Source organism: Mustela lutreola, chromosome 1 (assembly GCF_030435805.1).
Source record: "Mustela lutreola isolate mMusLut2 chromosome 1, mMusLut2.pri, whole genome shotgun sequence".
NCBI lineage: Eukaryota > Metazoa > Chordata > Mammalia > Carnivora > Mustelidae > Mustela > Mustela lutreola.
The window spans coordinates 1,728,754-1,753,181 of NC_081290.1; the positions used below are offsets into that span (position 1 = coordinate 1,728,754).

The 24,428-nt window shown below is 48.2% G+C and overlaps 2 protein-coding genes across 2 annotated transcripts in view; both read left to right on the forward strand.

Annotated features, from left to right (window-relative positions):
• The window catches only part of RASGEF1B (RasGEF domain family member 1B), a 148,018-nt gene that overhangs the window by 52,871 nt on the left and 70,719 nt on the right, over nt 1–24,428 (forward strand). The gene's annotated exons all lie outside the window — the stretch shown is intronic.
• LOC131818865 (protein TsetseEP-like) lies at nt 7,461–8,402 on the forward strand. The gene has a single exon (XM_059153622.1). The coding sequence runs from the start codon at nt 7,461–7,463 to the stop codon at nt 8,400–8,402; it is 942 nt and encodes a 313-aa protein (XP_059009605.1).

Below are 24,428 nucleotides of genomic sequence, written 5' to 3' on the forward strand. Positions count from 1 at the left end.
GAAGGTAGCAAGGCAGAAAGCTACGCCAAAGCTGGAGAGACTCTCTCAAGAAGCTAACACTTGGGGTCCTGTTTTACAGTCCACTGGGGTCCTTCGAACGGACTGTAACAGGAGGTGAGGCGGCAGTTCTGTCTCTCCCCTTCCTCACCAGCACTTTTTCGTGTTCTACATAAACTTCAGGGAAGACGTTTACTCTCCTGCCGTCATGTTTCCACAGAGGAAGGAACCTTGTTCTCCTTCCCACCAGGACTGTGGTGTTTGAAGCAAACTTCTAGCTTCTTTCGCAGCCCCGCAGACGAGGAGTGGGGGGCAGGGGGACGTCCCTGTATTGCAAGTGACTGTTCGCGCATAGATCTCTTGCTCTGCCGGACCCACATGGGAGCAGCGGACATTCAGACCGTCTGGCTCACTCCTACCCTTCCCTCTCCATGCTCTGGTCTGCCAGTATAACAGGTCGACGAGGCAAGACTGTGACCTTCCGACCATTGCCTGTGTGCTGAGCTCGCTCTAAAAGATCCATCTGGATCTGGGATCACCCTCCCAACCCACCCCGGGATCCAGACGCCCCCAATGTCTGCATTTTGGTGGGAATAGGGTGAAACACTTCGATTTTAGATCCAAATCACATTCTCCAGCCCAAAATTTACCAAAGTTAACGAGACACACTGGGCACTTGCCCAGTTCACTCATAATCCAGTTCATTAATAAATCCACCGGTGACCATCGATGAGCTATCAGTTCCTAGACTCTGCACTTTATCCTTTGGAATCTGGAAGGGAGTCAGGAGGGATCATAACCTCCTCTGGCATCCACGTGAGGTACTGGTCTGCCACCGTCAAGGCCCAAGGAATCGGTGGGTTGTGCCCAACAGTGTCGTGGCAGAGGATTGACACATGCCCTAAGAGAGCCAGCACGGCAAAGCCTGACGGGCAGCGCTGGTGAATTACGCCGGGAGTGGCTGCCCCTGGTGGAGCTTCGGGAGAAGCTGGGCGCCGATGGCGGGCTGCGGTGCCCAGCAAGAGTCTGTCCATGAGGACCTGTGAGAAGCCAAGGCACCACCTGGTGGCTTCCAGAAACGTTCTGAGGATGGAGAAGGTTTCCGTGGAGACTGAGGACCTCCACCACATTGGTGAAGCCATCGACCTCGTTCATACTCACAAACTGCTGGCTGCTGGGAAAGTCATGGCCACTTTGTTCCACTCTCCAGCTGAGCACTCGGTCCTCAGGGCACCTTGTCTGAGACGCGTGAGCATCGCAGGGATAGGAACTGACTAACTCACTTGAAGTGTTGACCGTTCCGTTACTATTAGCAGGATGACCAGTTGAAACAAGGAAGCCGCTGTGGTTCGGAGGCGTGAATGTGCTAGTTCAAGGACTCCAAGTAATTTTTCGTGCATTTCCAAGCGAGTTCGGAATATGAGTGAAAACGAAGCCCGCAAGCTAGAAATGAAGGCTCATCCTTTTAAATATGTTTTCAAAGCCGATGTCATTATCCAATGTATCTTGGGGATACAGAGGATTCTCTGTATCCTCAAGAAATTCTCTTTCTTGGCACCTCACAACGACACTGCAGATCAAAACTGTTTGTTCAGAAAGTGAATTTCTTTCAGCTAAGTTATTATTTCAAAGGATAATGCAAAATCTGTGCACCATTTCCATCTGAAAGCTGATCCAACAATCAGATGCTGCTTAACGCATGTTTAAAATTTGACTTTTGACTTACCAACCAAATATGCACAAATACTCACATGCATACACAAAATTTTATTTTGCTATAAAATACATCTTTTCAGTTATAAATATTATGGTTATAATTTTAGACATTTCCTTTCTGCTCAGAAGCAATTGCTTATTCTCTTCCAGATAATGGTAATATTTGTTTCCTATTTTCATTAAAACGAAAGCTCGGACAATTCTGAAATCTCAGAAACATTTTTATTTGCATATACTTTTATTTATTTATAATAAATCCTTCTATTTACTTATGATATTCATCTGGATTTTATTCTTTCTACTCCCAGGAATGTTTGTATCTGTTACTCTCTGTCTCCTGGATCCGCATCAGAATTTGAGGTTTTTTAAACACCAAATTCACATCTAAATTGAGTTTGATAAACTTTCATGTCATTAATCTATTCCGTGTATTTAAGGGTTTAGTTCCACAATTACACGTGTTCTCGATATTCTAAACAATTAGGCGGTCTTTAGAATATTTTTGCAGCTGTGTTGACAAGTTGGCAAATAGGTATTTTTTTCTGCAACTCTGCCCCAGTAACTTTATCTCAAAATTAATAATAATGTATTCCGGTCATGAAAGGGTGGTTTGGTGGGGCGGAGGAAAGGAGTGGATTTTGGAAAAGGACACCTGGGGTCAAAATGCTTCCTCGCTGCGCAGTGTGGAGTAAGTGGCTGCCCCCCCCGCCCCCAGAGCTCGGCGTCTGCGTGTGGGGACTAGGAATCGCGCACACTGATGAGCAGATTAAAGAAGACCACGTTTGTGAGTACTTGTCACAAAGGAGGCACCAAAAAACGCCAGTTTCATTATCTAATAGCATCTTCCTCCCTGGAAGTAGACTGTGTCTGGGGATGTGCTGTACCATTCATCTCGGGAATAGCTATGAAGCCACGGGACCGTGGGGCTCCACGTTACCGCAGAGATCAGTTAATTATTGGAATTCCACAGATACGAAGCCCGGGCGCTGGAAAGTAAAATGTCGCGGAGAGTCCTTTTCCATATTTTGTATAATAAAGAAATTGGAGGCAGAATCATTACTGGATCACGTTTCCATCTGAAAACTGCAGGCGGAACCAACCCTCAGGAAAGTGGCAACGGGTGTGAGCCAGACTTCCTGACAGTGTAAGGTTCATTCCTCGAGTAAGAGAAACACAGCCTCGTTTGAGACAGGGATTTCTTCACTTTGCTCTAATGATGCAACTGAATGCTTTGCAAAACCTGAAAATTATGAACTGAATGAGTATAATCTGTTGTCCAACTTGTAAAGAAGTAGACCCTCGCTGTGACTGATAATTCTACATGCTCAGCGGCATTTCAGATGCACTCAAGGTATTTTCATCTCAGATTATCACTGTCACTGACAACTGGAACCTAAGAACTAACTCTGGGCTCTGATCCCCATGAACCTGCCCCCTGCACAGGCCTTCCTACTCCTCAGCACGACAGAAGGCTTGGATTAGAGGCGGGTTTCTCGTGCTGCAAACCTTTACATTTCTGCATCGTCATTTTTATTGTATACGTATCTGTAATGTTACTCACTTGTCGAATGGCTTTCTGTTTAAATGTAATCTCCTCCTAAATGATAATACCTACCACATTTGCTATACTGACTTCAGTTTTCTAATATAAAGATCATTTCGTGGCTATGAAAATGAAAGATGTGTAAATACCACGTAAAACCATCTCTGGCTTCCTCACAGCCTAGCAGAATCTCAGCCTTACTCCGGCTCATCCCCGAGGCTGGGCAGCATGAAGTGCAGTTTGCAACTACAAAGTCCTTTCTATCCCCAAGTGATTAGTCTCTGGGATTAAAAAAGCCGCAGTTCTGGTTCCTGTGCTTTTTTGGGGGGTGGGGGATGGGGGGTTGTAGTAGCATTCATTTACTTTTGGGTCAGCACTAAGTGAACACGGAGCCAACTCCAACAAAGTATCCTGTTTATAATATTGTTTAAAGGATCTGATCACCGCCATAGGAAGGCAGACTTTCAGATTACGTCCAGTAACATCAATTAAGTCCAAATCTTTCATATCAATTTCTACTTACCCAAGGAAAGTTCATCTGAAAACACTCTTTAGCAACGCTCCTTAAAGACTATTAACAGCCTCCCAAATAGCATTCTTTCAAAAATAAAATACTTGAATAGGAATGAGAGGGACAAAGCATGTAAAAAATTAGCCCTCAGTAGTGAAGAATGTATATTTTGGAAAAGATCTTGGAGAGTAAAAGAAAATCCCAGCCCCACATGAACGTTCCCTAAAAACCTCTTGATTGAACTGGTTCATTTTCACAAAATTCCTTCTTTTCACCAAAATTTTAAAATTGCACTCCACCATTTCTCTCAAATCTAAGAAGTCTATTTTCTTTTTGTGTTTACTAAATTCATAAATAATTGTGGCTTTTTTCTATTGATACATAAATGCATGGATGTAACTTAATATATGTGCCCACATGTACAGATACACGCATATGCATCTCTACACAATGAACACACACATAGGATGCTTTACTTGGGGAGCCTTTAGGATTCGTTGACTGTAGCATCACCCATACCGTGTATACAATCCCAAGCAATGTTAAATGGGTGTTTCCAGGATTTGACAAAAAGAAACCCATGATTAAATAAGCAAAACTTAACAACTTATGGCACTGTATACATTTTGAATTTCCAAGAAAAGCATATAGCATATGTAAACTTTAATGCATAGAAAACTGCATGTTGAGTAGGTCTGGGACGGCATCTAAGATTCTGCATCTCTAGCAAGCTCCCAGCTGCCGCTGCTGCTCTGGTCCGAGGACCGAACTGTGAGTAGCAAGGGAGGAAGGTTTCCTAAAACTCCCCTCACTAGTGAGACTAGTGAGCACTAGCGCCTTCCTCACACTTAATCGGGTGTTTGGATTTGGGGTTGGCTGGCTGACGTCTTGGTTGGTGCTTGTTGGTTTTGAAAATAAACCTCAGTGTTTCGTAACTTTTAAAACTGTTAATATACTGAATCCTCTCACTTTATAGGCTGGTGAAGGTCATTTTTTAAAAATCACTGTAATCACTTGAATCGTGCTTGGGAAAGCTTCAGGGCCTGTTCCGGTGTGGGAAAGGGATGAGGGAAGAAAGGGCCTGTCTTTTGACAATGAAGAAAGTGCACTTTGTGAGTATAATAAGAGTGTGCTTGACTCCTATAACCAGACTAAAATTTTACTAGCAAACAATTGTTCGAATTTATATTATCGACATTTCTTGGTCGGCTCCGGAACACGGAATCATGGGACCACGCATACCCAAGCGCTTCAGGTCGCCGGCAGGTCAGCCCCCACCCCCCTCCACTCGCGCGTCCAGCCTCCCATTCTCCTCTCCGTCCACCTGGGTCTGATCATAACCGGCACCGCACACCCAGGCTCCACCCACCCACGCAGTCATGCGACCCCCACTTGTCCCCCTGCCTGCACACCCCCTGCCTCCCACCCATTCTCCCAAAGACCCGTCCCTTTACAGGAACGTGTTTGACAGTATTTATGTGACGTGGTTTCTTTGCAAACGTAGAGTTAAAGCAAAATGAATCTGTGCGTTTAGGGTAGGTAAAAGAGTAAATTACATGGCATTTTATAGGCTCCCAATATCCTTCCTTATGCACTAAACTCTCCGTCTGTAAATAAGAGTCCCTTCGATGGTAGATGTTGAACAGCGGCTGGAGTGGTGCTTGTGTGGTGGGGCAGCAGCTGTGTGCGGGCTGAGCCGTGAGCCGTCCAACATGCTTGCTTAACCTGACGCTCCGAATCCTTCATTCCATGAAGGATTCAGTCCATGAAGGATCCAGTCAGTCTTTTCCTGCCACATTTCCTGCTCTTTCCTTTATGCTACTCTCCCGCCAGCTGAACAGAGTTACTGGAAATGGCCCAAACAATGCCTGTAACTGAACTTTCCCTCCATCCGGACTGCACTCCCTGTCCATCCGGTATGTCTGGTTCACCGTCTAGTACCTGTCTTTGCTCCCAAAAGTTTCCCCAAATGTGCCCTCTCTGGTTTGTCATCCACACGTCTCCTGACCTTACGTGGGCCTTAATAATAATTTAAAAGTATCCCTATCCTGATTCTGAGTTGAAATCCAGATGAGGAATAAAGGGGCCCCTGGGTGGCTCAGTCGGTTAAGCGTCTGCCCTCGGCTCAGGTCATGGTCCTGAATAAAATCTTTTAAAAGAAAAAATGATGTTATAGTCTTGATTGAATTAAATTATTGACCTTCTGGAGCATAAGCTATAAAAATTATATATCCTTACTTTCTGATGTATTAATTCTTACACTACTTTTTCCTCTAAAAGTTTCCTCTTATTAATAGTCCAGTCAATGTCAGACTTGTGAAGAATCCCACGGAGCCACAGTTTGGGACTTACCATCCAGTAGCCATTTCTACTGCGACCTTTGGATTTTAGGACACGTTAGGAATGCAAAGCCTTTATACCATCCGCAAAAATCTCCCCTACCCTTTTTCCATTTGAGAAAATGATTACAGGTTTTGTTGTTATTATTCACTCAAACACTATGTGAATTCTCCATGATTATTATATGAAAGAGAAAGGAACAAAAAAAATGACTCAGCTGGTAGCTCAAAATCGTATCTTACAGATTTGTCCTAAGGCTGGAGACAAGAGTGCTTTTGTGTTAAAATCCTTATTTTCTTAAAAATGCGTTGCTCCAAGATAGAGTCCAACGACTCCAGGAGCTGGTTTTGGTATCTTTGGTATCTGTGCTCATTGCATTCTGACAGACCTACATCATGTCTTTGGTATTTTTTCCCCTTTAGCATCAAAATCTTCTAATCTTAAAACGATGGTGTGTGCTAGGGCTTGGGTTGTGGAGACGTGAGTCGAACCGTCTGGCAGAGTGGACTTGCCCAGGTCCGTCTGCCTCGGGGCTGGAGGCCGCAGGGCTGGTCTAGTGGGCGGTGGCCCCCCTAGGCCCCGTCACCCGTGCACAGGCCCCGCACATGCCTGCTGCCCCGCGGTCCACCTCCCCTGTGTGGGTCGAGGCCTGTCCTGGAGGCCACTTAACTATCCGCCTTGCCTGAGTGGCTGTGCCATGCGGCCGTTTGCCAGACTGGGGCAGCTCAGGGCAGGTGTCCGGGAGCAGCCGGGCTCCTACGAGCCACTGCGCAACCGTGGTGGAGAGAAAACCATTGCTCTCAACCAGACGGGACCCGGCACTGGGCTGGCTCTGGGGCCCAACACAGCACGTGGAGAAGCTTCTGGGTCTTTCTGGCTTTTCCCCAGTGCATCCCAGGATGATCCCAAACGCTGAGAGGCCCTAAAGGAAACCGGAGCATGAAGTCCTCTTAGCATCTCCGAACACAGGTCCAGGGACTCCAGAGACAAGAACGAGCTTCAGGGGCGCGGGGGCAGAGGTCAAAGTCCGCAGAGCGCTCAGCTTCAGCCTTGGAGGTCAGTGAGGGGAGTTTTCTAAGGAAAAACAAACAAGTAAATGCCAATTCTTGAAAATTAGCTAATACACGTATTTTTACTTTGGACAGGGAGAGGGTTTCAACGGCCTTGACATAGTCGCTTATGCAAACCTGCCTGGGCCTTGGCGGACTCCAGGTGGACCTGGGGACAGGGGACTCTGGGGACAGAGCTGCTGCCGCAGCGGCGGGAGCCCCTGACCCTTCCTCGGTGACCAGACCCTGCGCGTGTCAGATGCTGCCGTGACCCGCAGGCCCGTCTCGCACGTCCCCGGCCGGGATGACCCTCGCTCCTGCCGCTGCCGGAGTCCGCTCGGCCTCGGGCTGGCGGCGGCCCCGGGCTGGGGAGGTTCGGGCCCCGGCGCTGCCGCCCTCGCGTGGAAGAGGAACAAGAGCGAAAAGCGCGAGAGGAGCGCGTCAGCCCCGCGGTTGTCCTCTCCGAGCCGGGCCGTGTTCGGACTCGGAGCCGGACCCAGACCCGGACCCGGACTCGGACCCGGACCCGGACCCGGACCCGGACCCGGACCCGGACCAGGACCCGGACCCGGACCCGGACCCGGACCCGGACCAGGACTCAGACTCGGACCCGGACCCGGACCCGGACCCGGACCCGGACCAGGACCCGGACCCGGACCCGGACTCGGACCCGGACCCGGACCCGGACCCGGACCCGGACCAGGACCAGGACCCGGACCCGGACCCGGACCCGGACCCGGACCCGGACCCGGACCCGGACTCGGACTCGGACCCGGACCCGGACCCGGACCCGGACCCGGACCCGGACTCGGACCCGGACCCGGACCCGGACCCGGACGCGCTTCTGCGTCCCGGTCCCGGAGCCGCGTCTGTCCGGCGCGCAGAGCCCCGACGCGCACGGGGGTCCCGCGGGCCTTGGAGAGCTTCGCCCGGCCTCGGCCTCGGCCTCCTGCACGCAGAAGCCGCCCCCCTCCCCCGCCGCCCGCTTCGGCCCGGCCTGGCCCCGCCGTCCTCCCCGCGGGCCTTGGCCTCCCGGGGCCGTGGCGGCAGGAGGGACCTGCGGGCACCGTCCGCGCTTTCCCCGCCAGAGACGCGGCCCCGGGTCCCCTCGTGTCTTCCGGAGGGACGGACGGCGCCAGCGGCTCTCGGTGACCGCGGACCGGAGGCGGGTCGGGGACGGCGCCCGGGGGCTGAGCCAGTGCGCGCGCCGGACCACCGTCCGCTGGGCCGGCTCCGGCTCCGGTGACTGACCTCCGCGAAGGCCGGACCCCGCGGGCAGCGGCTCCGGCAGCCGCCCCTGCCCTTCGCCGCCGCAGAGCGGGGCCCGGGGGTCGGTGTCCGGCCGCTTCGAGAACCGTCTCGGGCGCGTCCGTCGCGGCGCGATCGGGAAAACCGCTCCGGGCGCCCGGGCCGCGGCTGCGAGGACCAGAGCGCACGGACGGTCCGGTGACCCGCGCTGCTTTCGTGCAGCGGGAGAAACTGAGGCGCGGACAGAGGAGCGTCACGCAGGCCGCGGGGCTGCACGTCGGGGCAGATGGGCTCGTCCCTCCGTCGTCGCGGCCGCCTCGAGGCGGGTCCTGCTCGAGCCGAGCGGGCGGGGGCGTCACCGGCCGCTCCATCCGGGGAGGGGGTTCGGGTGAGTTACCTGACCTCTGCCAAATGCAGTGTTGGTAAAAAATAGGTGTATTTCCTTATAAAACTGCTTTAGCAAGTTCACTTTTATTGTTGGACGCCACCAAAAAACCAGTGCGACACAAGCCGAGGAACATATGAAGCCATGGAACGTAGCAGAACCCACCCCCAAGAGCGAAGATACTGGCACCGTGGGAACGTCCCCGGCTCTCCCGCAGGACCCCACTGCGGCCCCCCCCCCCCCAGAGGTCCGCAGGCTTCTGGAGTTTAGGTTTCGCCGTTCTGGGGCTTTATTCTAACACTTTTATCACATAAGCATGTGTCATCAGCTAATACAGAATTAAGTTTGTTCTTGAGTTTTATAGAAATAGTGCATTGTGTGTAGTTCTCTGCAACGTACTTTTTCATTTCAGTTTCATGTTTCTGAGGTTAATCTGTATTGTTGCTTAAATCTGTTCTTTACTCCTAGTCACCGCTGTATAATATTCATTATGAGACTTTATCAAAATTTAGTCACTCTGGATTTTCGGGTTTATGAGTGAAGGATTAACTCCGTACTGGGCTGAGGTAGTGTTCAACAATCTCTCCAAGTCAGTGGTTTCCACAATTTTTCTTTGTACCCTTATCAAAAACAAATATTTTATATTGCACCCCCGTATACATACACAGATAAATAACTGATGCAATGATTAATGGAATAATGCTATTTTTATCATGTGTGTTGTACTCTAATATTCCTAATCCAGCCCATCTATTTCATTCTTATTTTGTAACACTTAACACCTAACTTTTTTATTTTCACCAAATTGTTTTCATTACCCTCCCTGTTTGTTGCAGAGCACAATTGGAAAAACTCTGCTCTAAGTCTTTCAGTGGAGAATGACTTAGGAGGTCAAGAAGTAAAGCGGCTTCTTTTTAATAGTATGAAATTGATCGGGTTCCAGAAAAACAATGTAGCAAAATCCCTGTAAGGCCCAGTGTTCTTTATTCTGATCACTGTGATTATGAGAACAAGTCCCTCATATCAGTAAAGCTCCCCTAATGAGATAAAAAATCTTCCACAAACTTAAATATTCTAGAAGTCTTTTTAATCTAAACTAGATTTTGAAAAATTCAGCACATTATGTATCAGAGGTTTTAATAGGATAATTTTTCATATCACTTTAGGAAATTTAACTTGTCACGAGACAAGACAAAACACTCTTTCTTTTGCGTCGGAGATAATAGGTGGCTTTCCAGATGAGGCGTCAAAAAGCTAAGTCTTACACTTGAGCATCTCCGCTGTGGCTTCCATCACTAGGCAGTAACAAGAGAAACGGGTGCCATGAGGTCTACACCTGACTCTCTCTACTGCATAAAGACACTAGGAAAAATTCTGTATTTTAGCCTCCTGAGGAGAACATCGGAAAAGAGTCTCTTGCACTCAGCCCCAAATGCAAAGAGCCCTAAAAGTTCCTTCGTGTACTGTATCAGAGCTGATGGGGATTTATGATTTTCCATCCCAATCACAAACAGCTTCAAAGTTCAAGGGACAAAGTTCCTTTCTTGTTACAAGAGAATTCTGGAATGCGGAGCAGATCTGTGTGCCAGGTGTCCTCACCCCAAAGCGGACAGAGTTAGAAGAACGGATTCCTTTGCACTTTCTCCTTCACGTCTCTCACACCCAATGTGGAGAAGGGCTTAGGGAGCCCGGGGTCCTCAGTGAGGTTCCCATGCTGTTAGAAAGTTCTGTTTGTCTCTAGACCCTCTCTCTTGCTTGGGAATGGAATTCTTCTGTATTAGAACTACTGATGTCCTCTCCAAGTAAAGCAGGAAATATTTTTAGGAAGAACTAAACATGTATTTTTATAATTATGATAACATTGGGTTATTCTTGGATCATAAATTAGTCTCTTCCTTCTTAACCTTCCTTTCTCTTTCTTCGGAGATAGCCAGAACGTTAGAAATATTTCAATTTCTAATTCTTTAGGCAGATTTTTAATTGTTTGTGATTGTTCTTCCTTTCTGTGTAATTTTGAGGACTCCTGGTTCGCGTTCACCATACTATCCTTTTTCCCGTTATGTTTCGTTTGTGAATCGTTGGCCGTTCTACAATTTTTATTTAAGAAACTGTTTCTATAAGAGACAATTTACATTTTGGAGGAGTCCTTAGTGATTAAGAGGGAGTGCTCTGCAACCAGACTTCTTGAGTTCAAGGTCCAGCTCTTCTGCCTTCTAGTTTTATGAACTTGACAAGTGACTTAAACACTTGTGCCTGAGTTTCTTCATCTGTAATACAGAAATAATGTCTTTTTCAAGGTTTTTTGTAGGATTAAACATATTAATACATACAAATGAGTAGACCAATATCATACACAGAGCAAAGGCTCAATCGCGTTATTCTTACAATGATCATCATTACTATATCATTAGACAGTTGTTACAATTGTTATAACTATCAACATTACGCTATCGTTAGACAATTGTTTTACTGTATGGCAACCCATGACCTCCCTCTTAATGACTGAGAAGTTAATACTGATTTTTTAATTTCTAAACTGGTTAAAACCACGCATTTTTTCCTCTCCAGAGAACAATTTGTCCAACATAACTTTCTGACAACACTTTAGCTTTGTTTAGTTATCATATAAGATAAAGTATATAAAGTGGTCTACAAATCATAAGGTTCTATACAAATGCCAGTTATTAAAATGCTTCCTACTAAGAAAATTTCAATTTTCCAGATGCCATTATTTAAGAGAGGTCTTATCTTTCCTTCTGGAAAGAAATTTGAGGCGATTTTCCCATAAAGAATAATCTTTACAGAGCCTCAAAGATCTTAGAGTCAGATTTGCTGATGACATTTTTCATTATTGGGATAAGGATTTAGATCGTATCAGATTTAAACACATTTGCAATTTCAGCTTTCCTTCAACAAAGATATGAACAGATTGCTGTCCCCTGTCTCTAAAAAAACCCCAACAAAACAAAAGCCTTCCACTTGCAGGAATTGCAACAACCAATGTTAAATAAAACAGGTTTCCAGAAACTTCAACTCTCAGTCCATTTCCACACTTCACTTAGCTAACTATGATCAATTGTGTGTCTTATGAAATTTCCCGAGGAGTTAGCCAGCCTGCAGACCAGCACTCGGCTGCCGAAATATCTGAGACCATCACCACACAGTATCTGCCCTTCAATTTCCTTTTGTGCACACAGTGCAAGTCTCACCTGAATAAGACCTTAGCATGGTATACGGGGTCCTTTTCTCTGGCTGTGGGCCCCACGCCATTGGGCAGCTAATCAGCATCTAATATTACCACATGTCAAATTATTTCTGGAGCGTCTTTGCCTCCTTGACTAAATTTTAACCCCTGGAAATCAAGGGTCAGACCTTATAGTATTCGTAATCTTTCTGTAATGGCCAGCCAAGTCCTAAGCATATAATGATTGCCCAGGGAGTGCTGACTGATTGATGGATGGAAACTCATGGAAGCCTCCTCTAGAATCTACATTTTCCCCAAATGAAACAGGATCACCTAACAGCTTTTTCACTTCTGCTCAGCCTGTTGTACAGCCTTCTCCGATGCCTCGGTGACCGGCAGTAAAGCAGTAGAGACGAGAAAAGCCCCAGCTGGGGTTTAAAGGGCCTGGCTTCCAAGTGCTGAATGCGAGTGGAATATTGAACCCAGTCTTCTCATCAGTAAGATGGGAAAAATGATGTCCGCCTCCACATTTTGAGGATTGGAGAAAACACTTTATATAAAAGGCCTTGCAGAATATCTTGTGGGAGCACAGTGAGAGTCGGCGGGAACCGCGCCAGAGAGGAGGCGCTGACTGACGTTTGCGGTGGTCGTCTCACAGACTCAGTAGGCCCAGAACCACGCGCGCGATCTTCCCCAAACCTGGTCCTCCGTTAAAGAAGAGCACCATTCCCCACCCACTTCTGCAAACCCACGTCTGGAACTCCTCCCTAGCACCTGTCAGACCTCCCAAGCCCAAGTCAAACCCAACTCAGTACCTCTCGGGTCTTCCTGCGCCTCCGCACCGTGTCCAACCACCGACGGTAGAAACTGCCCCGTCCCTCCCCGAGTCCGCCAGACCCTCCACACGAGCTTCTGTCCTCCATGAGCGGCTCCGGTCTCCGCAGAGCACGTGAATGAGCTCCCTTTATAAATGCACAGCAGAGTCCCTCTTTCCCTCGCTGGCTGCCACTTGCAGAAAAATAAAGACTTCGCCCGTAAGATCCCGTGTGATCTGGCCATGCTCTCCGGGTCACTTTGGGCTCTCCCCGCCCCGCCTGCTCCATCCTTCCCCACCGTTCTGTGCCCAGGAGCTGACTTTTTACATTCTGCATCAGGGGGCTCCCTCGCTGTCTGATTTACAGCTCACTTGACTCCAGGAAGATGGGAGATGGGAAAGCAGCAGGGAACTGCAGCTCGGCTCGGCGTGGCCTGCCCTGGGCCCTCCCTGCCGCGGAGCCTGACTGGCGGCTTCTCCTCGCAGCCAGGGCCGCAGGGACTCAGCCTTTCCCGCAGCTCCTGTCCTCGGTGAACACTCCCGCCGTCCACCCTGGTGCCCAGGCCTCGTGGCAGCTTCTCATTCTTCTCAACTTTGCATTCATCGCGGGGGCTGCCCGTGCCTCGTGGATTCCCCTTATCCCGTCAGGCGCCACCGTAAAGAGTCCTGCTCACCTGTCCTCCGCGGTCCGTGTGAGTGTGCCCCGCCTTCCGCTGCACCCTCACTCACCCTCACTCTTCGAGGGCGTCACACATGCCATGCTTCCTTCCACCGCTGTCTAGAGTCTCTTTCCTTCGTGAACCTTCATGCAGCCCCAGGTCTCAGCTCAAACCCTGCTTCCCGGTCGAAGCTTCTCCTGACTCCCAGAGTTGGTCTAGTAACTCACCACATACTTTCCTAGCTCTGTGGGATTTTCCACAGACTGATAAGGAGATAACAAGCGCCTCATTTAAATAAACTACGTCTTTGCCATGAGTACGAGAACTGCGTCTGTTTTGGTCATCACTGTGACCCTGTTCCTAACACGGCGTCGGGCACGTGTGATTCCCAGAGCGTGAATGACCCGACAGTGACTGTGTCCAGTTTGGTGGCTGCTGCCTAGAAAACGCGTATGGAGGTGTGTGTCCGCGGATTCCATTTACATATTTATTTTGTAGATCCGCGTTCCATATGCTAATCAGGGACAATGATTATTTTTTATTATCTCTCCCAATCATTTCCAAGGTCAAGCATTTCAAAGTTATGTTAAGAATCCCCCGACTGGGGCGCCTGGATGGCTCCGTGGGTTAAGCCTCTGCCTTCGGCTCAGGTCATGGTCTCAGGGTCCTGGGATCGAGTCCCACATCGGACTCTGCTCGGCAGGGAGCCTGCTTCCTCCTTCCTCTCTCTCTCTGCCTGCCTCTCTGCCTGCTTGTCATCTCTGTCAAATAGATAAATAAAAATCTTTAAAAAAAGAAAAAGAGTCCCCGACGGCGTCCGCCTCAGATGACGTAGCTGCCTTCTTCCCGTGCTCTCCCCCCTCCGCAGGGACTAGTCCCCCTTCCGTTTTCCCATTTCTTCTTATCTGTAGCCTGGGTAGCCGCTCCTCTCCACCTGCCCATATCCATGCGACTGATTTCTTCACCTCCTTCAAGGCTTGTACAAAAGTTTCCTCGAGGCGCCTACCCTCTCACATCATTTAAATCTCGGAAGCAGCCCTTCTCTGAATCTCCCATGCTCTGCTCTGTTCTTTGATAACCTTTAGCATCATCTGGCACCAGGGATGTTTTTATGGCACTTAGCATTTCTTGTCTTCTCTACTGACATTTTGTATCTCAAGGGCCTCCAACAGCACCTGGAACATAGTAGGTCTTCAAAAATGTTTGTTGATGAATTTAACTCATGTCCTTCTCTCAACCTTTTACTGGCCTGTGCCTTTGTTCACATCTGTTCTTTTCCCCACAATCCGAAGTGCAATTATAGATTTCAAGATTGTCTCTTTCCCTTCGCTCTACCTATACAAAACCCTACCTAGACAACAGCGGGTGAGGGGCGCGGACGGCACCGGCTTCCAGCTAGAGGACGAGCGAGGCAGAGGAATACTAAGGCAGCACAGGGGATGTCACCGGTGGTACTGCAGTGACGTTGCGTGGTGACAAATGCTAACTGCCCTCGTGGTGAGCACAGCGTAGCAGAGAGTGGAGTCATGTGTTGTACTCCTGAAACTACCGTGACAGTGTGTGTCGAGGACACTCACAAATTTTTAATTAAAAACTAAGGATGAAAAAAACCAACTTTACCTACACCAAACTTTTTTGGTGAAAAAATTTTAAAAGGAATCTCAGGGGATTTAAAGGAAATGCCGTTACCGTAAATGCTTCTTAAATTATTGATTAAACAATGCGAACACAGGAGTCCTGCTTCCTGGATTAAAGTGAATATTTTGTTACGAGAGCCATAAAAATGAAAACAAGTGTTAACAAAAGCCCATGAAGGCATAAATAAAATGCCTAATTGCTACGTGCTAAGCAGTTGGTCCGTATCTCCGTTTTACCTTCAAGTCACTTTAGAAATACTGCCTAAGAAACAAATTTGTCGTATAATCTAGCAATAGGAACTTCTTACAAATTTGTGCTTCGCAAGCCTGAGTTACAGTCATCGCGGCGGTTCAGAGTGATGAGTCGAGGCTCTGCAGCCTCCCAGAGCGCCTTCTGGATCGTCAGACATTGCATTCTCCATGGCCTCTGAGGCCCCGTCTTATTTACCGAAGGTTGGTTATCCGTGCCTCGTGCACGCGGTGACCCTCCCGTAACCGGCCCTTCAGCCCGTCAGTCCAACAAGAAGTAGCTATTTAATGAGCAGTACGAGCTACTGTTGTTTCACTAACCGGAGCAGTGTGCCTCCGAGGATGCTAAATGATGGGCAGTTCCTGTATCAGTAACAACGACAAATATCTGTTAGTGAAACGACGTTCGTCCGGATGCCGCCAAACGGCTGAGGAAACGGAGAGGGGACGTCTGGTTAACATTGGTGTCCGTCCCCGTCCCGTCACGGTGCGGCCTCTTCTCTGAGACGCTTACCGCCTTTCCCCTCGTGGTCAATCATGCTGAGACGCCGACTGGTATTTCCCTCCGTCGACGGAGGCACGGTAGCAAATTCTGTCGGAAATGTTGCACGTGCCTTTTGTTCCCGTCCCTTGTACGTCACCTGTTAATAAACGAGTAATCAGGAAGTACAGAGGCGGAAACAAAGAGAAATTAATTCCCAGTTCTCCCACATATTTCTTCACTGAAGGTAACTGCTGTTCATGTTGGAATGTATTTGCTTTCGTGGTTCACACACAGAGACACACACACGCGCGCGCGCACACGCATACAGCAGTCGTCTGAAACGTGTCGCTAGTGGTAAGCAGGAAAAAGAACAGCCCAGCCTTATAAAAGTGACATCTATAAAAAACATACCAAAAAGAAAGAGAGAAAGAGAGAAAGGATGAAAACCTTGCCTCTAGGGCAAAGGTTAACAACCGAACTGTCATTCGGACTTGGTGATTTGCTTTCCCCTAAGCTTAGGACTTTCAGGGAATGAGTTTATGATCCCAGGCAGCTTTCTTGGCAGGGGGAGGGTGCCCAGACTTAGCCCTAATTATTACATTTTGTTTCACATTCCCACTTAAACAGCTAACCTTTTTGCTAATGGGTCTGGACTCTGGCAGCGCAGCTTGAACTGACGGGGCTGTTCTTTCTCTAAATGGCCTTTTGTGAGCGGATAATGACCCCACTCTCTTGAATAGGGTTTTTCTCTACTTGCTATAGCTAAATGCATCATTGCAAAAAACAAAGCAAAGAGAAATTGCAGTAAAATGGTACATAATGGCCCCCTGGGATGGTGAGTAGGCCCGGCTCTCACAGACTTCACACTCTCCTTTTTCTGAAGTTTCATGCAGAACAGTGTTTTACCTGGGCTGGGTATGGGGTCGGGGGGGGGGGGGGCGGGAGGTAGACCCTGTGCTCTTTGGGCCTTGATCTGGGCTGTGCTTTGAGAGGACAAGCTGCCGCTGAGTTAAGGGTCTTGGCAGTAGAAATGGTGCTTCTCGACCCAGAGCGTGGGTCAGAATAAGGGCTCAGAAATATGAATTTCTTCCTGGTCAACCTCAGGCCTCTGAGGGACATTGGTCATTTTTGCCTTCGTACTACAATTCTGCTGTGATACTGAATTTACCACGTCTGTTGCACGGGGGTGGGGGCGGGGGGCTTGGGCAACAGATGAATGAAAACTCTCGGAAACCCACTTTTATGTGTTAAAAATCTAGGGCAATATAAAAAACCTCCATACGAAGGAGTAATGGTATCAAAGTTCACAAAACTTTGCGGCAGATCCTGATGCACATATTTTCCACTTAGAGTGAAGTAAGAAGTATGTGTCTAGACTTCTCTGCAATCTCAGTATGTCCCATTACCTCGGTGTAACTTAGAGTCACAGTAGGACAATTTCAAGGTCTCGAGACTCCGTATGTCCGTGAAGACTCCCCACCAGTACTAATTCACTGTCCACTTCGGTTCACTCTCCTCCTGCATGCAGAAGCACTCTGTACTGCTCTAGACATTGTGTAGGTACCAGCCGGCCTGATCTAATCACTGCCCATCTCCTGCAGTGAGCTCCCGCGCGGCTCCTTACTTACCACGCTCCTCCTGATTACGGCCAATCCGCGCCGCCCACCTCATCCCCTGGGTATTTTAATAGTTTCATTTAATAAAGTAATGACCCATAATGGGTTAATGAAGGGCATTAAGGGTGCTGGGGTACGGCCCTTGGTAGCCCTGCAGGTGCTCCTGAGATGAGTCATTCTCCCCTACATTACCCCCCTGAGCCTTAGGAGCCCCAGCTCAGGGGGGTAATGACAGTCCGTGTCTTTTCTCGAACAAGATGCAGGTTCGATGCAGGTGGCACAGGTACCTGTGTTTACTAGTTTTTACTTTTGGCCTCTGCTAAGGCAGGAGAGCAGGAACCAGGACTGAAACACCGACAGCCGGAAGCTTCCGAGGAGGCCGTTTCCTCCCGACAACTAGCTTAGCAGTGAGAGACAAATACTAGAAATACAATACATATTAGTTGAACGTGATCATTTTTGTGTCATCATAAGAGACTCTGAATAGGTCTTAAGCAAGTCACACCTTTGTCAAATAATATTAGTTTTAAAAATCCAGGGAGGCTTGGAGAAAAGCAATCAGACTCGTTTTCTGGGGAGGTGTGGCTCAGCTATTCCTGTTTGGAACATTCTGGGGCAAGTGCAGCTTTGCCCCGTAGTTCTGGGCCGCAGCAGCGGAAGAGAAGCGTGGCACTAATGAGACACACGGATTGGTTCAAAAACCCTGACTTTGCACGTGGACTTCGGTGCCCTTTGACTCTCAAACTTACACTTTCAATGTGACCTTGTCTTTATAACCCACGTGAAAGTCTGAAATGAAATGTCTTTAACACTAGGGAGGCTGGTATATCTTAAAGTAATTCTGTTTTTTTAAAGACTTTATTTATTTTATAGGGAGAGAGAGCAGGGGCAGGGGAACAGGGAGGCTTAAGCAGACTCCACGCTGAGTTCGGAGCCGGACTCGGGGCTCCATCTCATGACCCTGAGGTCAGGACCTGAGCCGAATCCAAGAGGGTGACCTTTGACCGGCCTCACCACCCAAGAGCCCCAAGAGTAAGAGTCCTCTGAAGTGCTCCTTGTTGGGTGATACGTGCGTCATCATGAATTAAACCTCTCACTAGTGACCCGGATCAGGGCGGCCAGGCCTGGAACACTTTCGGGGCGGATGTTAAACAGTGACGGCTAAAATAAAGGCTGCAGACGGGGGATAAGAAAATCACAACCAGATCGTCACCGAGGAAGTAGCGACATTCTGTGTCACTTGACGCGACGCATGGAATTCACTCGTTCCTGGGGTCACCAGTCTTCACGGAGTGTCTCTTCTTTGCTAATCATTGTATGCGGGTCCAACAACATAAAAGACAAGTAAACGGGTTTATCACTTCTCTCAGGAGGTCACTTCTGCGGGAGAAGACTGACCCTGAATAACAGAATGACGCCTCCCGGTGACCCCCGCGGCAGGTGTAAGCGACGCGCACACTCGTGCACTTAGTCTCACAGCCGGGCAGGTAGATATTACTGTCATCCCTTCTGTTTGATGATGGAGCTGAGTCCTGGACGCGCTCCCACTTGTCCGAGATCACACAGCAGTGAGCAGCGCTGCCGTTCCCCAAACCCAGACTTGATGCACTTCACCGCTGCCACATTATTCCAGAAGAAAGCTGGGAAACCGGGGTCAGGAATCCCTAGGAACGGGTTAACACCGTTTTTACCACTTTGTTTTATTCCTGTGTCCCACGTGTAACTACTGTTAAGAGTCTGGTGCATTCCATTCCATCTTTTTATGCAACTGGTTTTGGCACATTTTTTTTTAGATACGGGTGTGATTGTGTGGTAGATGCAGTGTTTGAGAAGTTGCTCTGAGGTCTGGAGGCCCTGAATGTTATTAAGCAATGACAGGGAAAGTCCTTGAGAATCATTGTTTAAGGGCTTTCATGGCCCAAGAGATACTATTTTTAAGACTATATTTTAAAAACATAATTCACTGGGAGAATGTCATTACTCAGAGGAGCTGTATCTTATGATAATCAGCAGTTTATCCTTAAGAATCATCATGAAGGGGGTGCCTGGGTGGCTCAGTGGTTAAGCGTCTGCCTTCGGCTCAGGTCATGCATGATCCCAGGGTCCTGAGATCGAGCCTCACATCAGGCTCTCTGCTCAGCAGGGAGCCTGCTTCCTCCTCTCTGCCTGTCTCTCTGCCTACTTGTGATCTCTGTCTGTCAAATAAATAAATAAAATCTTTAAAAAAAAATCATTATGAAGGCCCACCTACATGTTGACATAACTAGTGGTCTCAGGCGTCAAACTGATATTTAAATACTTTTCCATCCTCTTGTTATTTAACCTAAGCAAGTGGAATTGGTGCATCAGGCATAGAAGTTACAAATGCATTTATGATTTTGGAAATTTCCAGAAATATTTGTCAAGAACTCTGTGAGAGTAATGTTTCTTTTATAGTGCTAAAAATTGGAGGTGGGGAAGGGTTTAAAAATCGTAATTCTGGCCAGTCTTTCCATAAAGTACATGTCTGCTTAAATTTTAATGACGGCATAAACAGGAGTACACGGCTTGCCATAAATCCATGTCGATCAAAAAGGCACATGAAACTCTCGTTAGAAAAATGAGGAAGTGGTGGGGGAGGGGAAGAAAATTTGCTGCAGACTTTTAAACTGTAGCTACTGACTTTCACTTCCGAAGTCGATTCTCACCTTTGGAACCCCAACTGATCTAAGCAGATTTCTAGTTTGCCGGCGAATGGGTTTGAAGACGAAGCCGTCCTGCCGTGCTCAGTTTTCTTTCCGCTTCAGTTGGTCGTTCGAACAAAATGCTGAAATGCCAAGGAAGCAACTTTCAGAAATGTGCTGGTGGCTCAGCCACAGCTGTACATGGAGATCACGTGGAGGGGAGCTTCCCTGGGTTACCTCAAGGCCCGGAACATTCTGGTACTATCTAAAGGCAGAAAAGTCAATGCTTGAGGAAGGAAACATCTTAGCTCGGGTAGACAAGAGCAGAATAAAACTGATGGTCATGAAGTCATGAAAAAGACTCGCATCTTTCACTTACGATTGCCAGATTCATTGCAGCCTCGCCCTAACGTTGATCTGAGAGCACATTTTTCAATATAAGACAAATTTGCTTAAATCTGATCCAAGATAAGCTATGAAACAGCAATCACATCGGAACCAAGCATTTACTTAAATGGTTTCATTGGGTCCTCGTGACCACCTCCTGAGATGCTACATAATTTCTTTCCTTGTGCAGATAAGGAAATTGAGATTTTAAGCAACACAGAGGTTTACGTGACTCGCCCACGTTTACAGTTAAGGCGCGGCGGGGGGCTGGAATGTGAGCACAGATAAGGCTTCCCCAAGCCTTTGGCCACTTCCTTGTTCCAAATCTCCAACGGCAGCTAATAGCCAATCATCCAGTCGATAAGAGAGGCGTGGGCCGGGGCACATCTTTGGAGAGCAGAGAATGAACGAAGGCACAGGGAAGCAAAGGCACGGAATTTTTTAAAACCAGCAAAGGCACGGAATTTTTTAAAACCAGCTCACAACAGTTGCTGAGAGAGTGAATTTTACAAGTTCTCCCTAGAAGAGAAGGAACCGTAGCGCAGGCACGGGCACGGTACGCACTAGGCTCATCGTGGCGACTGCTGTGCAACGCACATGTGCATCAGGCCTTGTGCTGCGCCTCTGAAACGGACCCAGCGCTGTGTGTCGTGCGTGGGAAGGTGTGAAAAACCAGCTTTGCTGCTTCGGTTCACCCCATGGACGATGGGTTTGCCCCCATTCCTGGATCTGCTCTACAACCTTCTCTGCCCCGTTTTCACAGCCTCTGGCTTCTGGTGGGGTTTGGCCCCATGGGAGGCACTGGCGGGAACACGGAGGACCGGAGGGGAGAGGTCAAGGTTCGCTTCCTCACGTCGTCCTACTGCAGTGCTTGTCTCTGGCGATCCCTGCGTCTCTGCTGTCAAACGGCCGCCGCCCTGCGGGGTGCTCTCGGCAGAAGACATGCCCTGCGCCTCCGCTTAGAACTTTCCAGTGCCTGGAAAGTACTTAACCGTACTTTTTTTTTTTTTTTTTTTAGGATTTCATTTATTTTTTTATTTGCGAGAGAGGGCAAGCTGGGGCCAACGGGAGGGGCCGAGGGAGGCTCCCCGCCGAGTAGGGAGCCCAACACGGGACTTGACCCCTGGACCCCGGGATCATGACCTGAGCTGAAGGCAGACTGAGCCCCCCAGGCGCCCCAGACTTTGTCTTTCTGGTCCTCTTCCTCCCTCTGTAAATCCATTTACTCATTCATTCGCTCGACAAATGTTCCTGAGCGAGATGCCCCTCCAAGGGCTGCTGGTGAGGGACAAGTGACAAGCTCCTGCTTTCCTGCAGCTTGAAACAGCTTGAGCCTTCGGTCCCCTGTGCTTTTGTCCATTATCAGCCCCTCACTCATCTCCTGAGCATTGTAATTTTTAGCCCCAGTTCCAATATTTCTTTAAAATGTCAACATCTAGATTCCTGTTGAGCATAGTGAAGGGCTGGGTTCTACGCTAACAACAGTTTGATAAAGAATTCTGGAAGTTTCACTGGTCACGTCAGCATTCCAGATCTTCTCTCCAAGAATTCCTAAATCTGAAAAATCCACAGGAGCGGATGGAATCCTCCCGAGTGGACTTGGTTCCCCTGGAAGATAACGAAATGCTTTAGGAGTCAAGGATCATTTGTAGGACTACTGAAGTATTTTTCCCTAACCATTTCTAAACAGTTGGCAAGGGTTTCGTGCTCCTTTTGCCTTCGGATAGGGGTGGGTTGAGGAAAGAAGTTTTCCACAGATAACCCGCCTCTTTCTGGAGGCCTGGACTCCGTGGGAGATGGTGTGAGGAGAGGGAGAGATGACGGCGGATGGAGGCAGGGGACGGAGCAGGAGCTGTGCAAGCCCCAAGGGGCAGCAGAGGCCCCGGTGCCACCTTCCAGAGCACAGTCCCCGCCATGTCTGACTTCTAAAGTCTCTCGGCCGGGCCGATGACCCAGGGGGGGTGGACGGGGGCCTTTCTGGGCTCCCTGCATCTCCTGGCCAAATAGCTTCTGCCTTTAAGGTGCATGAGTAGAAGATGCAAGAAAGCCAGTAATCGTCTCCGAAGTTTGGTTCAAATGAAGCAATGACACAGAGTCGGGTGCCGATGTTGCTTCCTTTCCCAGCAGCGAGACGTGCTGTCTGCCGCTGTGTTTTCCAGCATCGATGTCCCGATGCTTAGTTGATTTCAACTCAAACCTGTACCTACACTTGTATACAAATCCTAAATTGTATTTACAAAACCCCAAGCTGCTTATGAGAAATAAAATTGTGGCTCTGTGGGTAAGAAGGAGTATTTCTTGCAAAAGGGCCTTTTGTTTTCCTGTCTGCTTGTTTATGAAAGTGGGGCCGTGGGAGAAAAAGATGAAGAGGGAGAGATGTGGAAAGAGAATTGGCCAGATTCAAGAGGTGTTTTATCAAATCATTATAATTTAGGGTAGAAGTTGGTAAACTACGCCAACTTTGGCATGACCCGGGAGCTAAGGGTTTTACATGTTTTGATGGCTGAAAAAAAGCAAAAGAAGAGAAATACATTCAAACGCATATAAATTGAAATTAAACATTAGTATCTGTTAATGTTAAATATAAATTCAAACGTCAGCGTCTGTAATAAAGTTTGATTGGAGCGTTAGCTACGCTTGCTTTTGTGACTGCTTTTGCGCTACGATGAGATATCGAATAGTTGTGACAAAGACCCAAAAAAGTAAAAAATATGAATTATCTGGTCCTTTACAGAAATTTGCTGACCCTTGATGCACAGTGAATGTGGTCATTCTTGTTCCCAGGCTTTAAGCTTGGTTGTCCAAGGAAAGGGTCTAGTGATGCAGTATCTAGATTTATTTTTATTTTTATAAGGAGTAGACAAAGGTTATTACTCACTCAGAAGTACATTTGACATTCAAATAGACTGAATCCAAAAATGGGACCATCTCTATGAGTCAAACAGAAATCAATACACTTTGAGTGAACTTAGGCCAACGCAGGAAGTTCTCTTAGAGACGCTATAGTAGCTGCTGTTTGTAGAACTCTCCGTGAGCCGCACACTGCATCAACAGCTCAGTGTAATCCTGAAAACCACCCTGAAAGATGGTCTTTTAAGGGTGTTATTTAGGTGGAGCAATGAGTTGAAGTATAAAAACCAAGAGGGGTGTACAATCCACATGAAACTCTAGAGGTCGAAGACGGGAGAAGATGCACTCGAGGGACGCCTCAGGGGGTCAGGGGTCAAGTGTCTGCCTCCGCTCAGGTCCCGATCCCCATGGGCTGGAGCCCTGGGTCGGGCTCGAGCCCTGGGTCAGGCTCCCTGCTTTAGCCGGGCGCCTGCTTCTCCTTCTGCCTGGGCCTTGGCGTGTGCACGCTCCTGCTCTCTCTTGTCCACTCTCTTAAATAAATTAAAAAAAAAAAAAAAAAAAAAAAAAAAAAAGGAAAGCACTTCTAAAGTACAATGCAAAGGGCTGGGGTTTCTGCCCATCTGGCGTGAGGTCTGGTCCTGTGGCAGATGGAAAGACCCACGTTACAGAGCTGTTTTAAGGAACCAGTGACCCAACTCTGGAAGAACGCCTGATGGCGTCTGGCAGGTAGAGGCTGCCCAGCGAAGGTTGGTTTATTTCCTTCCTCTTTTCTTTTCTAATTAAATTTCATACGACTAGCACGTCTGTGGGCTGCGCATACAGGACGACTGGATGCACACAACAGTAGTTAATAAAGACGGCTGCCCACAGGCCTCCGCAGAGGGTCTGGGCTGGATGGGGATAGCAGTGGGAATGTAGCTTCTCTCCATATTACTTTTTATTGTTTAGATTTTGAAACATGTAACTATATCAGCTGCCAAATCATTAAGTTAAAAATCTGTAATGAGGCTTAATTTGGGACCTACACATTTTAGAGCCTCTCTGGTAGAGGCCCACCCAATTTTATCACAGTGGGTTTCCCCTTCCGTTGGTTTTA